This window comes from Pectinophora gossypiella, chromosome 17 (genome assembly GCF_024362695.1).
Source record: "Pectinophora gossypiella chromosome 17, ilPecGoss1.1, whole genome shotgun sequence".
NCBI classification, from domain to species: Eukaryota; Metazoa; Arthropoda; class Insecta; order Lepidoptera; family Gelechiidae; genus Pectinophora; species Pectinophora gossypiella.
This window is the reverse complement of record NC_065420.1, coordinates 11,114,990-11,129,407: the sequence shown is the minus strand read 5'-3', so window position 1 is coordinate 11,129,407 and position 14,418 is coordinate 11,114,990. Positions and strand designations below refer to the sequence as shown.

General features: G+C 36.7%; 4 protein-coding genes across 5 annotated transcripts in view; 1 reads left to right on the top strand and 3 right to left on the bottom strand.

Moving 5' to 3' along the window:
* The window catches only part of LOC126374176 (PX domain-containing protein kinase-like protein), a 94,224-nt gene that overhangs the window by 26,503 nt on the left and 53,303 nt on the right, over positions 1–14,418 (bottom strand). The window lies entirely within an intron of this gene.
* The window catches only part of LOC126374142 (guanine nucleotide exchange factor subunit Rich), a 46,440-nt gene that overhangs the window by 18,334 nt on the left and 13,688 nt on the right, over positions 1–14,418 (bottom strand). The gene's annotated exons all lie outside the window — the stretch shown is intronic.
* LOC126374221 (larval cuticle protein A3A-like) lies at positions 245–1,982 on the top strand. The gene is made up of 3 exons (XM_050020729.1): positions 245–283; positions 663–737; positions 1,297–1,982. The coding sequence occupies exons 1-3, from the start codon at positions 266–268 to the stop codon at positions 1,855–1,857; spliced, it is 654 nt and encodes a 217-aa protein (XP_049876686.1). The 5' UTR covers positions 245–265; the 3' UTR covers positions 1,858–1,982.
* LOC126374191 (uncharacterized) lies at positions 7,070–11,219 on the bottom strand. The gene is made up of 3 exons (XM_050020689.1): positions 11,091–11,219; positions 10,007–10,982; positions 7,070–9,308 (listed from the first exon to the last, which is right to left on the bottom strand). Exons 1-3 carry the CDS (start codon positions 11,199–11,201, stop codon positions 9,295–9,297), a joined length of 1,101 nt encoding a protein of 366 aa, XP_049876646.1. The 5' UTR covers positions 11,202–11,219; the 3' UTR covers positions 7,070–9,294.

Below are 14,418 nucleotides of genomic sequence, written 5' to 3'. Positions count from 1 at the left end.
TGTAATCAATACCCGACTGTAACAATTAGCGTGTGAACATGAAACCAGACATAAACACGTAAACCACTCATGGTATTTGCCCTAGAATAACGAATTAAAGAAGCCAGCTGTTTGTCATAGAGTAGTTGTTGTAGGCAACCCGTCTGTAGAACGGGTTACTCTTGTCTTTCAGGTCGGGGGCTGAATTTACTGACTTATAAAAGCGTTGGCGGACAACATCACAACATTACACATTTCAACAGCTGAGAGATTAGTTTGAAACACAATGAATCGACTTTTCATGGTAATATTTTTTTCCACCAATTATAACGTTAAGTGAACGAACTGAAATAAATACTTTTTTTTTTGGAATATTAGTCAACGTAACTGGATGCGATACTCGTGCCAATTGGCGTCTGGTAGAAATTGCCGTAGAGCAATAAGACCGCCAATTGTACTGTAATTTTTCTTATGTACCTTTAAATTGTTTCTTGTCTTGTGTGCAAGAAATAATAATTACCTATAGTAAAGCAAAGAGTGATTAGCTAAAACTAACAGAAGTTCGTAAGAAAAAATTTTTTAAATATTGATTCAGTGAGATCTCAGATATACGATCTACTTCTATCAGGAAGACCTTTCGCAGTAGTGGACACGTATGAGGCTAAATTTTCGTGTTGTTCCAGATAACGTGTTCCCTAGCGATAGCGGTGGTTGGTGCCTCAGGCGGGATTGTGCCAGTGCCCGCGATCACAACTGTAGTAAGTACCGTGTTATGTCACTCCTATCCTGCTAGAGTGGAAACCACTTTGGTTGCTGAGGTTGTTCATCCACCCACACGATACCAGAGTAGAAATAACCAAAAAGCAACAACAACTGATTCTCCATTCAATAAATACTTTTTATAGGTGATTCGTTTTTCAAGAACTCACGTCATTCATTATTATCGTTTATAACTAAAGATTATTAATGTAGTACCTTTACCGATTACAATCAAGTAGTTTCTGAAAGTGTAGGCGATATGGTATTTGACTGAGTCAAAGAGAAACATTTTTCTTTTATCGTGTGGGTTTCAGGTTTTGACATGACTCATGTAAAGTTAAATTATAAAATCTAGTTATAGAAGTATCTAAGTCTAAGATGATCAAAAATCAATGTCTACTTTTCGATTTATATTCGAATTTTATTTACGAATTAACAAGTTGAGTACGACGTTTGACCGCTTTTATTAATGACTTCACCTAACAAACAAACAACAAACTTCAAAGAAAACTTTCGTTTTCGTCAAGTAGCCTATTGAAATATGTGTTTGTCAATCAGGACCACCACCCGCGCTACGCGTACAACTACGCGGTGAACGACCCGATATCCCACGACAAGAAGGGCCAGTGGGAGATCCGCGACGGCGGCGTCGTCAAGGGCTCCTACTCGCTGGTGGAGCCCGACGGCAGCGTGCGTGTCGTCGACTACTACGCCGACGACCATACAGGATTCAACGCCGTGGTGAAGAAAGTAGGACCAACCGTACACTCCGTCAGCCCAGTGCCATTAGTTGCGCCAGTCTTGCCCGCTGTAGCGCCCATAGCGAAGCTGCCCCTCATCAAACCAACCTCCCATGTCGGCTTGTACGGATTCGGTCCCGCGCCTTTACCCCTCTCTGTCACTAAACCCGCGTCCCTCGGCCACTGGAGTCTCCCGTGGGACCCGCTAACACACTCCTTCGGCGGCTGGGTCCCCCTCGGTAACCCGCTCCTAGGCCACGGACTTGGGGGCCCCTACGCAACCATAATCACCAGAAAGTACCACAAAGGTCACCTCATCGGAACCAAAGTCACCGGGCCGCTTCCAATCCGCTCTATTATAGTCAGGAAAAAACATTAACATCTCCCTTTTGAAGAGATCGTAAGTTATGTTAGCGCTACCAAAAGCTTCGAGAAACTCAAGAAGTTAACGGTAGCAAATGTATTAAATTATGTTGTAAGTAATTTCTGTCCTGATTGCGGGAGCACCAGTCATACTAGTCTATTATTGTGTAAATACTCTAGCTGTTGAATTTATGTGTAAATAAAAAAAATATTAAAATATGAAAAATATTGTTTTTTTTTTTAATTATTTTCCTTTACATCGATCATAAGTAGCACGGGGATGGTAATAATCATCCAAGGGAAACTTGGTGACATGAAAAAAAAATGTACGTGGTATTGAGTTCAGTCACGGGAAGTAGGATAATGCAGGATATTGTGAGATGACTCTTCACTGTTTTTTCTTATAAAATGTGAACTCTCAATGTTACTTGGAATTATTATTATTAAATTGAAATAATGTAAAATTAGGTAAGACATTATTTTTCCCTATGGTAATACCATCAAACACTACGAACACAAAGTGATACACATTTGAAATGACGTTTAACTTTCTAACGAACAGCATACATAAAAAATCATAATTTTATTGTAAAAATATGTATACTTATTTCCCATCGGGGTAATCTCCAATTTGGTCTCCCTAATGTACGTCCTTCTAGGTCTTCCTCTGCCAGCCCTACCACCAACCTTCGCTTATTGTGAAATAATGTTGGTTAACGATAGAAATGAAAAAGAAAAGGCTACCTAACTTCATCAGAAAATCATAAAATGTGATTTTTCAAACACGCGGTTACGTGGTTTAACAACATAACACGTTTAACAACATAACATAAGCTCACGACTCACGACTATATCTCAATTGGGGTAGTCAGAGGTACATCCATCGCAAGATGAACTAAGTACCCACACCTCACCGAGCTTTCTGTTAGATCAACGTCACCAAGTGAGCCGTATCGCCGTCAATAATGGTCGCGCCAACTGTATTAGTGAAAACATTCACGTTTATACTATACAGGGTGTTAGTGAACGGGGGATGATTCAGACCACCTCCCTCAGTATTCGTTACGGTGTCACTAACACCCATACCTGGTTGTATAGCTACCGTATGTACTTGTACGGGGTGTAAGTGACATCGTAACGAATACTGAGGGGGATGTTTCAGCTGATTATTCTGAGTTAATATCAAGTGGAATTTTCCATCGCAAAAGTATACATAGAATTGAAAAAAATTAAAAAAAACTAAAAAAAAACATGAATTATGCGACGGAAAATTCCACTTGATTTTGACTCAGAATCATGGTCTGAATCATCCCCCAGAGTATTCGTTACGATTGTTTAGCACAAAGATAAGTTTTGAAATGAACTTCACTGATTTTAATTAATTAATTTTGTGGAAGTAAAATAAAACCACCATTATAGTTACATGGTTAAACAGGAAGTCGTTTTATTTCTTTTTTTTATCCCTACCACAGATTATATCATATTTGGAATTCGGATACATGTTCGGGTTGAACAGATTGGGGGGGCACTTAAAATTATCTTAAATCAAGTAAGTACCAACCACTAAGTTTGAAAAAGTATCAATAAACAAAGTTACATTAATAATCAAAAGGTTACTTATGAACGTTTCCACTAACAAATAGTAAGTATAGTATAAGGTAAGTATAAATTGAGAAAATAAAAAATGAGTTTAACTACTTTACTCTTACACAATTAAATAACAATCATAAAACCTAAAAATCCTACTATGAGGTATAAGTATTTTTACAAATGAAATTACCATGAATTTAATAAAAAATGTACTTAAAGGTATAATGTTTGTTATGTTTAAATCAAAATAATTAAGAAACTTCTAGCGATTTTTAAATAAGTGTATAACCAATATACTACTACTCAAAATAAGCTTACAGTGTAAAGTTTACACAATGTTATACAAACTTAAAACAAAACATAAATTACCTACTTCAAATATATTTTTACGTATTTTTTTACAAACAAAATAACTTAGGAACTTCTAAGAGATTTTAATCTAAGTATAAACTTATACTTTTACCAAAAATAAGTGGTAAACTGCCCTCTAGCAAGAAAAATAATCTAAGTTAGAAAGTATTACTGATACCTAAAAAAGATACATGAATAATAGAGTTATCTATCCCTATCAATGAATAATAATACTTAAAAACTATTAATAATAAGTAACCTTAAATACTTAGGAATCATTTAGAGGCAAGAGGCAAACATAGCCCAGTCATTTTAGGGGTTTCACCTCGGAATGAGAGATAATAAGCTATAAATTGGTATGGACCTTTGTTTTGTCGTTTTAAATGTTATCTCAAAAGTCACAAATGATACCGTGTCCGCGTCTTAAGATATTGAAGGTCAAAGGTCATAAAAATTGGTTTTTTGTGAATATCTCGCTTCCTATTGCTTAAATGATATTTTTACCTATAATAAAAGTTGTAGAGTATAAAATTCTCTACAATTTTTGTTTCATGTTTTTTTTGATACGATCAACCGTTTTTGAGGTAGAGCGCGAAGAGTGCGCAGCGCACAGTTATAAATGGTCCAATGCAAGGTCAAGCGTGAGTTACGCTTATCAGTACGTGATATAAAGTCTATTATTTATTAAATTATTATAATTATTAAACAATGGCCATTATTTATATTTTTGTTGATATTTTATTAAAATCAGTAACTTAATTATTTATATTTAACTATTCAACTATAATATATTATTAATTCTGGAATATATATTTTCAGTTAAAACGTCATTACATACGTTTTCTTCAAAACGTGTAAATTTTTCAAAGCTTATATACCTGGATATACTTGTCCCTACCCTATGACCTTCTCTATTGACCTTCTCATCATCGAGACAGCTATTGCATTATCAGAACATCAAAAGACTGCCGTCATCATAGGAGAAGATATTGATTTGCTCGTAATTTTGCAAAAATGGTTGTGGTTCCCGCTGTGGATGTCGAAAATCAGGGCTACTATGTTCTTTAGCTTGTGGCCAGTGCAATGGACAAGCTTGCCTGAACGCTGCACAATATCCAAGTAATCCCGATGAAGAAAACGCATACGATCCTGAAATTCTGGAAGGTTTGGAGATGAATATGACCGATAATGAGGATGATGACAATGAATTGAACGTTTTCGAGCGACAACAAGAAGAAGACGACGAAGAAGATGAAGATAACTAGCTTCTATTCACAATTTTATTATAATTAAAACCAATAAAAATTCTTATGATATTTAAACTGACATTTCAACAAATGTATAGTATGGCATATTTAATGATAAATAAAGATATACATAAAATATATCCCCTTATTGCCTTTTTAACTGAAAATATATATTCCAGAATTAATAATATATTATAGTTGAATAGTTAAATATAAATAATTAAGTTACTGATTTTAATAACATATCAACAAAAATATAAATAATGGCCATTGTTTAATAATTATAATAATTTAATAAATAATAGACTTTATATCACGTACTGATAAGCGTAACTCACGCTTGACCTTGCATTGGACCATTTATAACTGTGCGCTGCGCACTCTTCGCGCTCTACCTCAAAAACGGTTGATCGTATCAAAAAAAACATGAAACAAAAATTGTAGAGAATTTTATACTCTACAACTTTTATTATAGGTAAAAATATCATTTAAGCAATAGGAAGCGAGATATTCACAAAAAACCAATTTTTATGACCTTTGACCTTCAATATCTTAAGACGCGGACAGGGTATCATTTGTGACTTTTGAGACAACATTTAAAACGACAAAACAAAGGTCCATACCAATTTATAGCTTATTATCTCTCATTCCGAGGTTGACCCCTTTTTTTACCTAATATGACTGGGCTAACATTCATGATACTAGTTTTAACAATAGACCCTTTAGATGTTTTTATATCAAGAGCTCGAACTCTTCCATCTTTGCCTGGAAAGACATTAATGATTCTACCAACTGGCCACTTCAAAGGTGAAGCGTTTTCATTCCTTAAAAGGACTAACATCCCTCCTTTCAAGTTCGGCTGAACCTTTTGCCATTTAGGTCTATTTTGCAAAGTTACTAAATACTGCTTATGCCATTGCTTCCAAAAATTCTGCTGCATTTGCATACACTGTTTCCAGAAACTAAGTTTACCTACTTTAGTATCAACTAGGTTTAATTCTGGATATGAAGTAATAGGTGATCCAGTAAAAAAATGCGCAGGCGTTAAGTAAGACATATCACTTTGATCTCTAGACATAGCAGTAAGAGGACGAGAGTTTAATATTCCTTCTATTTGTACTAAGACTGTGTACAATTCTTCAAATGTCAAAACAGTATCTGAAATTACTCTTTTCAAGTGATATTTAATACTCTTCACGCCAGCTTCCCACAAACCACCAAATATCGGAGAATAAGAGGGAATAAAATGGAATTGAATCCTTTCACTGTTACAATAATTTATAACATCATTTTGGTGTTTTGTGGAAGACTGCATATTATATAAGTCTTTTAAAACATTATTAGCTCCCCTAAAATATGATCCATTGTCACAGTAAATCTTAGAGGGCTTATTTCTTCTAAAAATAAATCTTCTCAAACAAGCTAAAAATGTCTCAGTCGTCATATCGGAAGCTAATTCTATATGGATAGCTTTAGTAGTAAAACACACAAAAATGACAACATAAGCCTTGGTTATGACTGGATTTCTAACCCTAGTCTGTTTTACATAGAAGGGTCCAGCATAGTCTGTGCCCACAATTTGAAATGGACGAGACATACGCACCCTATCCAATGGCAAAGAGCCCATGAGCTGTGAAGCAGCCTTAGCTTTAAGTTTAAAGCAAATTAAACATTTATGTAATACAGACTTTATCTCCCTATTAGCATTAAGGAGCCAGTAACGTTCATTCAAACTATTGAGAATTAATTTCTGCCCAGCATGTTTCAATCGTAAATGTTCTTTTAGAATGAGCAGTCTAGTAATATTAGACTGTTTTGGCAAGATAATAGGATGACGCTGACTGAAAGTCAGGTCTGCGTTTTGTAAACGCCCTCCCACTCTTAGTAAGCCTTCAGAATCTAAGAAAGGATTTAAATTATTTAAATTGGACTTTAAAACATTATTTGACTTTAAAGACTTTATCTCTTGCATAAAATGCTTCTCTTGGTCAAGTTTGATAATAGAAAGCAAGGCAGAATTCAGTTCTTCAGGACATAAATTACCCTTTTTCTTGTTTACATTTTTTGCATTGCAATTATAAATAAATCGGTTTACATAACACATAATCCTGGTTAGCTTTTCAAGGTCAGAATATTTATCTAACACATCATACATAGAATTTTTGATATTACACAAATTACATGTTTCTTTTTCTACTTTTAGTTCTGTAATAGTAATTACTTGACTTTTACCTTTACCATCTGAATGTACATAATCATAACTATGTAAATATTCTGGTCCATTAAACCATAATTCTCCCAACTTGGACTTGAGTGACTGAGGTGATAAGCCCCTAGATAAACAATCCGCAGGATTCTCACTGGTACATACATAATGCCACTGAAAATTTGAAGTAAATTTTTGTATTTGTTTCACTCTATTGTGAACATAAACACCCAATTTTTCAGGCTCAGTACCCACCCACGCAAGTACAATCTGGGAATCAGAATAAAGAAAGGTTTTTACATTATATTTTAGACTTAAAACGTCATATACTTTCTTAGCCAACATAGACAATAATAAAGCACCGTTTAATTCTAGCCTAGGTGTAGTAAGTTTCTTATTTTTCGGGTTTATACGAGATTTAGAACACAATAGGTTAACTTTAACATTTTTGTTGTCATCAACAACTCTTATATACAAACAGCACCCGTATGCAATATCAGAAGCGTCAGTATAACCTACTAACTCCAACGATTGCGAGGAAAACACATTAATATTTCTAGGTACATCAATAGAAGACATTTTTACCAAAGCAGTAGCAAAGTCGACCCATTCCGTATTTAGCGTATCAGGTAAATAATCATCCCATTTTAGATCTAAAAACCACACCTTTTGCATGAAGTGCTTAGCTTGCACTATCACTGGACCTATTAGACCTAACGGATCAAAAAATTGGCTTATAAAGCTGAGAACTTGTCTCTTGGTGTATCTCTCAAGGATTTCAGCTTGAGGACAACGCATAGATAAGGCATCAGTAGACACATCATAGGATAAACCTAGAGTTTTCATACATACATTACCATTTTCCTTTAAATCACGATTACCTAAATATTGCAATTCTAATGGAATATCTTTCAATATTTCTGGACAGTTTGAAAACCACTTATGCAGGGAGAAACTCGCCTCGCTCATAAGTTTAACTAATTCGTCCTTGATACGACATAACTCAGAAATATCCTGGCTACCACATTGAATATCATCCATGTAACTAGAATGTTTTAAAACAAAGGATGCTAATGGATATTCATTTTCGAAATTATTAGCTAGTTCCATCAAACAGCGAGTAGCTAGAAATGCCGAACTTTTTAAACCATATGTAACAGTTTTTAACTGTATACATTGTACTGGATCATTACAAGAATTCCGCCATAATATATTCTGCAAACAACAGAATGGTTCATCAACAAGTATTTGCCTGTACATAGCTTTCACATCACATAGTAAAATATACCTATAAGTTCTTAATAACACCAATATATCAAACAATTCACTTTGGACAACATCTCCGTTGAGCATTATATCATTTAAACATAAACCGCGCTTCGTTTTCATGCTCGCGTCAAATACGGCTCGCACGGGAGTCGTTTTACTATTCGGGTTCAATACTGGGTGATGTGGAAGGAAATATATGTTACCTGCATCTAAATTATAGTTGTTAATGTCATAATAAGTGGCATGATTTTCATCCAAATAATCTTGTATGAATTTTTTGTATTGCTGACATAATGTGTCATCTTTCACGAAACGTTTTTCTAAATTATACAATCTATGCAGAGCATAAGAGAAACTATCCCCTAATTGTATATTTTCCAAATCTAATTTAAGAGGCAAAGCCACAGAAAAGCGTTTGTTAATTAACTTTACAGAAGACCTAAAGCATTCCTCTGCTAACTGAAACTCTGTTGACCCCTCCTTGAAAACATTAGGTACCTTTTCACATTGCCAGAAATTATTAATATTATTATTTAAATCAAATAATAAAGCATCTTGATCACATTGTGTTAATAATGAATTATCATTTTGAGGTTCAGACAAGTCAGATATTAAATTTGTTTTTGCTGCCTGCCCTGATAGGTATGTATGCACGGGTTCACTTACTTTAATATTAATACAGTGATTAGAAGAATAAATCTTGCCAGATGAAACTGGTAAAGTCCCGGCGACAACATATCCGAAGCAGGTGTTAATTAAAAACGGCCCAGACGGCGTGAGGGGCAGCGATTCACGCTGCAAGACCTGGAAAAATATGTCACAACCTAATAATAATTGTATTTCTCCAGTTTTGTTGAAATTTTGATCAGCAAGCGTTATATGCGCTGGTATATCAAAATTATCAATTTTAAATGATTGCTGGGGCAAATCACAAGTGATATTTTTTACCACACAGCAGGACACATCAACTTTATATGTATTTATGGATGAACACACGGAAAATTCAGCCTTTTTAGTAATTTTATTTGTGCCCTCAACTACACCAGAGATAGATTGATTAACTGGGAATGTTTTGCAGTTTATCTTGTTAGCTAAATTTTCTGTCACAAATGATACTTGAGAACCACTGTCCAATAGGGCTCTTGCATATGTCAAAGTCCCATTTTTATTATATAAGCCTACCATAGCCGTTGGAAGCAGTACATCCCTTGACAAGCTAGTGTTAGACATAGATACCGCATTACATTCCCTATTCACCCCATCATCCATAGGAACAGCTGTATGTGATGAATCTTCACTGCTTGGCAACTGCACATGTAGAAGCGTATTGTGCCTCTGTTTGCATACAGCACACATGATGCGTAGCATGCATTTCCCTCGATGTTCATTCAGACACAGTGTACATAAATTATGATTTCTGACAAAAGCACACCTTTCTTTTACTGTAGCGATCTTAAATTTGTGACACTCGTATAATTTATGAGAAAGCTTGCAGTACTTACATGCTGGCTGAGGCTTCTCTGCTGCCGCTACCCCACTGACTTTAGGAGCTCGCGTAGACTTAGCAGTAAATGATGGCTGCTTCTCCTCAGAGGTGTTTTCCAGTGCCAATGCACGCTTCTCTAAATAATCAAGAAATTCAGATAGTGTGGGAACTTCTCTAGCATTTCTCTCAAGGTGGAAACCCCGGTAAGTATAGGTGTCAATCTTTTTAGCTAATATGTTAATGAGAAGTATATCCCAATGCTCCACTGGCTGTTTTAAGTTTTTTAAGGCTTCCATGTTAACATTAACAGTGCTAATGAGGGAACGCAGGTTGTGTGCAGTGCATTTAGTAAAAGCAGGCAAATCCAGTAAGCTGTCCACATGATAATTAATAATTTTAGGGGTATTGTCATACCTCTTTTCTAAGAGTTTGACAGCTGTGACGTAATTATCGTCGGTTAAAGGTAAATTTCTTATAAGCTCTAAGGCTTCCCCACTCAAATAAGAGCGTAAGTAATAAAGTTTTTCGCATGAACTTAATTTTTTGTCTGTGTGAATCACAGAACGAAACATGTTAATGAAAGGATAATATTCTACCACTTTCTCCCCATTAAAATTGGGTAAATTAATTTTTGGAAGGTTTTTAAACGTACCTGGGTTAGAATTCTCACCGCCATTCGGTTTGGCCTCGGTTTGTGAACCCGAGCAGGCCTTATCAAGCAGCCCAACAGACTCGTAATATTTGTCCTCATATTCGCCGTAATTTTCAGCGTCCTCGTCGGCCAGCACTAAAATCGCCTTGTTTAACTGCATATATTCTTGAAAAGCCTCCGATATGCGAAGACGTTTTTCACGTAAGGCCTCACGCGAGGTAGCCGCCATTGCATCAGCATCGTGGCAAAAGTTGTTTAGCCGTGACAAAGTCCCCTTGATATATCCCCGCTCGGCGACGAGAGCTTTTAACTTTGCCTTATCTTCACTCATTTTGAAAATCTAGAAAGATACACCAAGAGAAACTAAATAAAATTACGTGCCTGAATAGGTACTGCTTTGGTAAAAAACCTTTTGTAACAAAACGATCAGAACCTTAACTATACTTACATGTATTATATGTAAAAGGTATCTTATTATATATTTTTTACAACCAATTATGCTTTTCTTTGCCAAATTATAAATTATACAAAATCGAACCCGAAATAAAATCGTAAACATAAGCCGCACACGCTTCGAAATGAAGTTAGTCAAGTACGTTTTTCTTTTTTCAATGTTGCCAACCTGACAGCTGCGCCGTTCGGATACACGCAGTACGCTCGATTTAGCTGCGTTCGATGATGATCGATTATGAAAAACGTGAATAGCTCCGCCTTATTTTATTTACCGTCTCTTTCGTTTTTACTTGGAATGACCGAAATGGAGTGACGATACGACTTGAAGTTCTTGCTGTTTCGAAGGAAATTTGAGATGGCTCTTCCGTTTCAACGCAGTGATGACAACTTGACACGTTCTTCGCCGCTGCTTGGTTGGTACACGTTATACGACATAAAATAAAAAGGCAAAATACACCCAAATATGGCCGCAAAAAATGGTTGCGAAATTCTTGCAATTCTGCAATATTGATCACGGGTCGAAAATATAGACACCGTATGATGCATAAAATGATAAAATACACGTTGAAAATTCTTCAAACTGTAGATATGAGGATAACTTGGTGAGTAATATGCCGTCGCGCTAACACGCCGGTAATTTGCGACGGTTTCAACAACAGCAATTTTCACAATAAATTTTAATCCCCTTCAGGAACTCGCCACAGGGAAGGTCTTCTCCACACCGGTCGGTACTTTTGTGCCCAAATGCAGCCTCCCACTCGCAGATTCTTCGTAATGACGCAAATACGGCCGCAAAGAACGAGGGGATCGTATATAGACGCAGCTTACTATTTGTGCAGACTCACGTATATTCCGCCGGTAATTTAGTGGATAAAAAGGACTTATATTCCACTCGAAGGACTAGTTCTTTTGCTCGAAGGACCAATTCTTTTGTTTAGCACAAAGATAAGTTTTGAAATGAACTTCACTGATTTTAATTAATTAATTTTGTGGAAGTAAAATAAAACCACCATTATAGTTACATGGTTAAACAGGAAGTCGTTTTATTTCTTTTTTTTTATCCCTACCACAGATTATATCATATTTGGAATTCGGATACATGTTCGGGTTGAACAACGATGTCACTAGCACCATGTATATTAATCGCACAGAAACCTGAAAATGAACTTTATCCTTCTATCTTAGAAAATGGGTCTGATAAAGGAAATCACTTCGGCTAATAATAGTCCTTGCTTCGTAGTTATGAAACCCAACCGCTGTAAGATTCATAATTACCTTCATCCGTGCTATAACATGAAGTAATAGACTGGTTAGCTCAGAAGGATGTGGGTACTTAACTGTCAAGTCCCTACTTACATCATAAGTATATAACATACCCGCGACTTCATTCGAGTAAAACCCTACTAAAACCACTGACATACTGTAAAGAAATAGACTCACAATCGTTGAGGATTTTATCTAAAAAGCGTCCGAACCGTGTTGTAAGTACGTCTACATTAGATTATGTACAGTCATGAGCAATATCATGTACCCACTTTAGAACCCTGTCGCACCATCACATTTGACATTTAATAAGGCTTACGGTTCAATTTGTCAAAAAAGTTAATGTAACATGGTTTCAAAGTGTATACATATTAGTACTCGTGACCGTAGATAGTGGTGCTGATTCCAGTACACACCGTCTAATTTTATGTTAAGTTATACTTGTGTGTGTCGTATACCAAACGTCGAAATTCAGCAACGCACTAAAGTCGAAGATGTAGGTATACGAATCGCTAGGCTTAAGTGGAGATGGGCAGGACACTTGGCAAGACGGGAAGACAACAGATGGACTAACGCTGTTACTGAATGGTGGCCAAGGGATGGTATGCGATATCGAGGCAGACCACCAGCCCGATGGTCGGATGACATTGTGAGGTATGCCGGAAAGCAATGGATGAGACTTGCACAGGACCGGAAAAGATGGCGTGAAAGAGAGGAGGTCTATACCCAGCAGTGGGTGGATACAGGCTAAGTAGATAGATAGATATACCTGTCATTTTCTTATCCACTAGAAAGGAAAGGGACGGGCAATCGACAGGTATCAAAATTACGCAGAAATTTAAAAAACCCTCCTAAAATGTTATATTGGCCAATAATCCGGCAGAATTAAGTTGACAGCACACGTCAAACAGGTTGGATGTCAGCGGGATGTCTATTTTATTCGCCCGGGTTATTCATTCATTTAAAACAGTTTCCCAGCCAGCCACAGAGTAGTTACAATTTCTGTTACGTTATATATAAAAGCGAAAGCCCAAAAGCTGCTTACCCCCTCCGTTTGATTGAGAGGAGGCCTGTGCCCAGAAATGGGACGTATATATAGGCTATCTATGTTATCTTATATCAAAGCGAAAGGTTGTGAAATTGATTCACTTATCACGAAATCTCAGAAACTCAAGTGCTAGGAGTCACTTGCATCGGGTTTTTTTAGGACGTACGTGGTCACAAAGACGGTATTTTATGAAATTCAACCCCCACGGGGGTAAAGGTAACTAACCTCAGAGAAATTATAGACGGGAGTTGCCTTTGGTTTTAGTTTTACACCATATTTTTCTGCCATTTTTTGGGGAGGTGAAGTATACACGTACAGTCATGAGTAATATCATGTACCCACTTTAGAACCCTGTCGCACTATCATATTTGACATTTAATGAGACTTACGGTTTAATTTGTCAAAAAAGTTAATGTGACATGGTATCAAAGTGTATACATATTAGTGCTCGTGACCGTACAGCACACATCCACTCACTGCTGCACACTCATAAAGAAAACTCAACGTTTCTATAAACGCATACACACCCGTAAAACAAATAACACAACACGAACCGTTCGTCCATGTACTTCGGCAGAAGAGAACGCGTGCGCTTGGCAACTCCCGTCTATATTCGTAGTTTCTCTGTATACGTAGGTAACAATAACCATTGCCCAGGGATAAGAGTGAAGACCTCAACAGCTGCAGAGGCGGAGATGGGAGCCATCGGTACGGCAATGCAGGACGGAAGAAGCGAATCACAGGGACTGTAACCTGGAACCTGACAGACGGCAGCAGTAACTGTCAGTACTATTCAGAGGCGGAGGATAGGAGTCCTAGTACGGCTTTGACATAGACTACTCTGGACGCCATCCCACTCGCGTCAGACAGAGTACTGAGAGGCGGAAGGCAAGGGGAAACCCACTGCCCTATTTTTTCCCTAAAAAGTAGCATGGAGAATGCTACACCGACAAGAGCGTGGCAACAATAACACAGGATAGTAAATTAGCCGTAAATGTCCATTCGAAATATT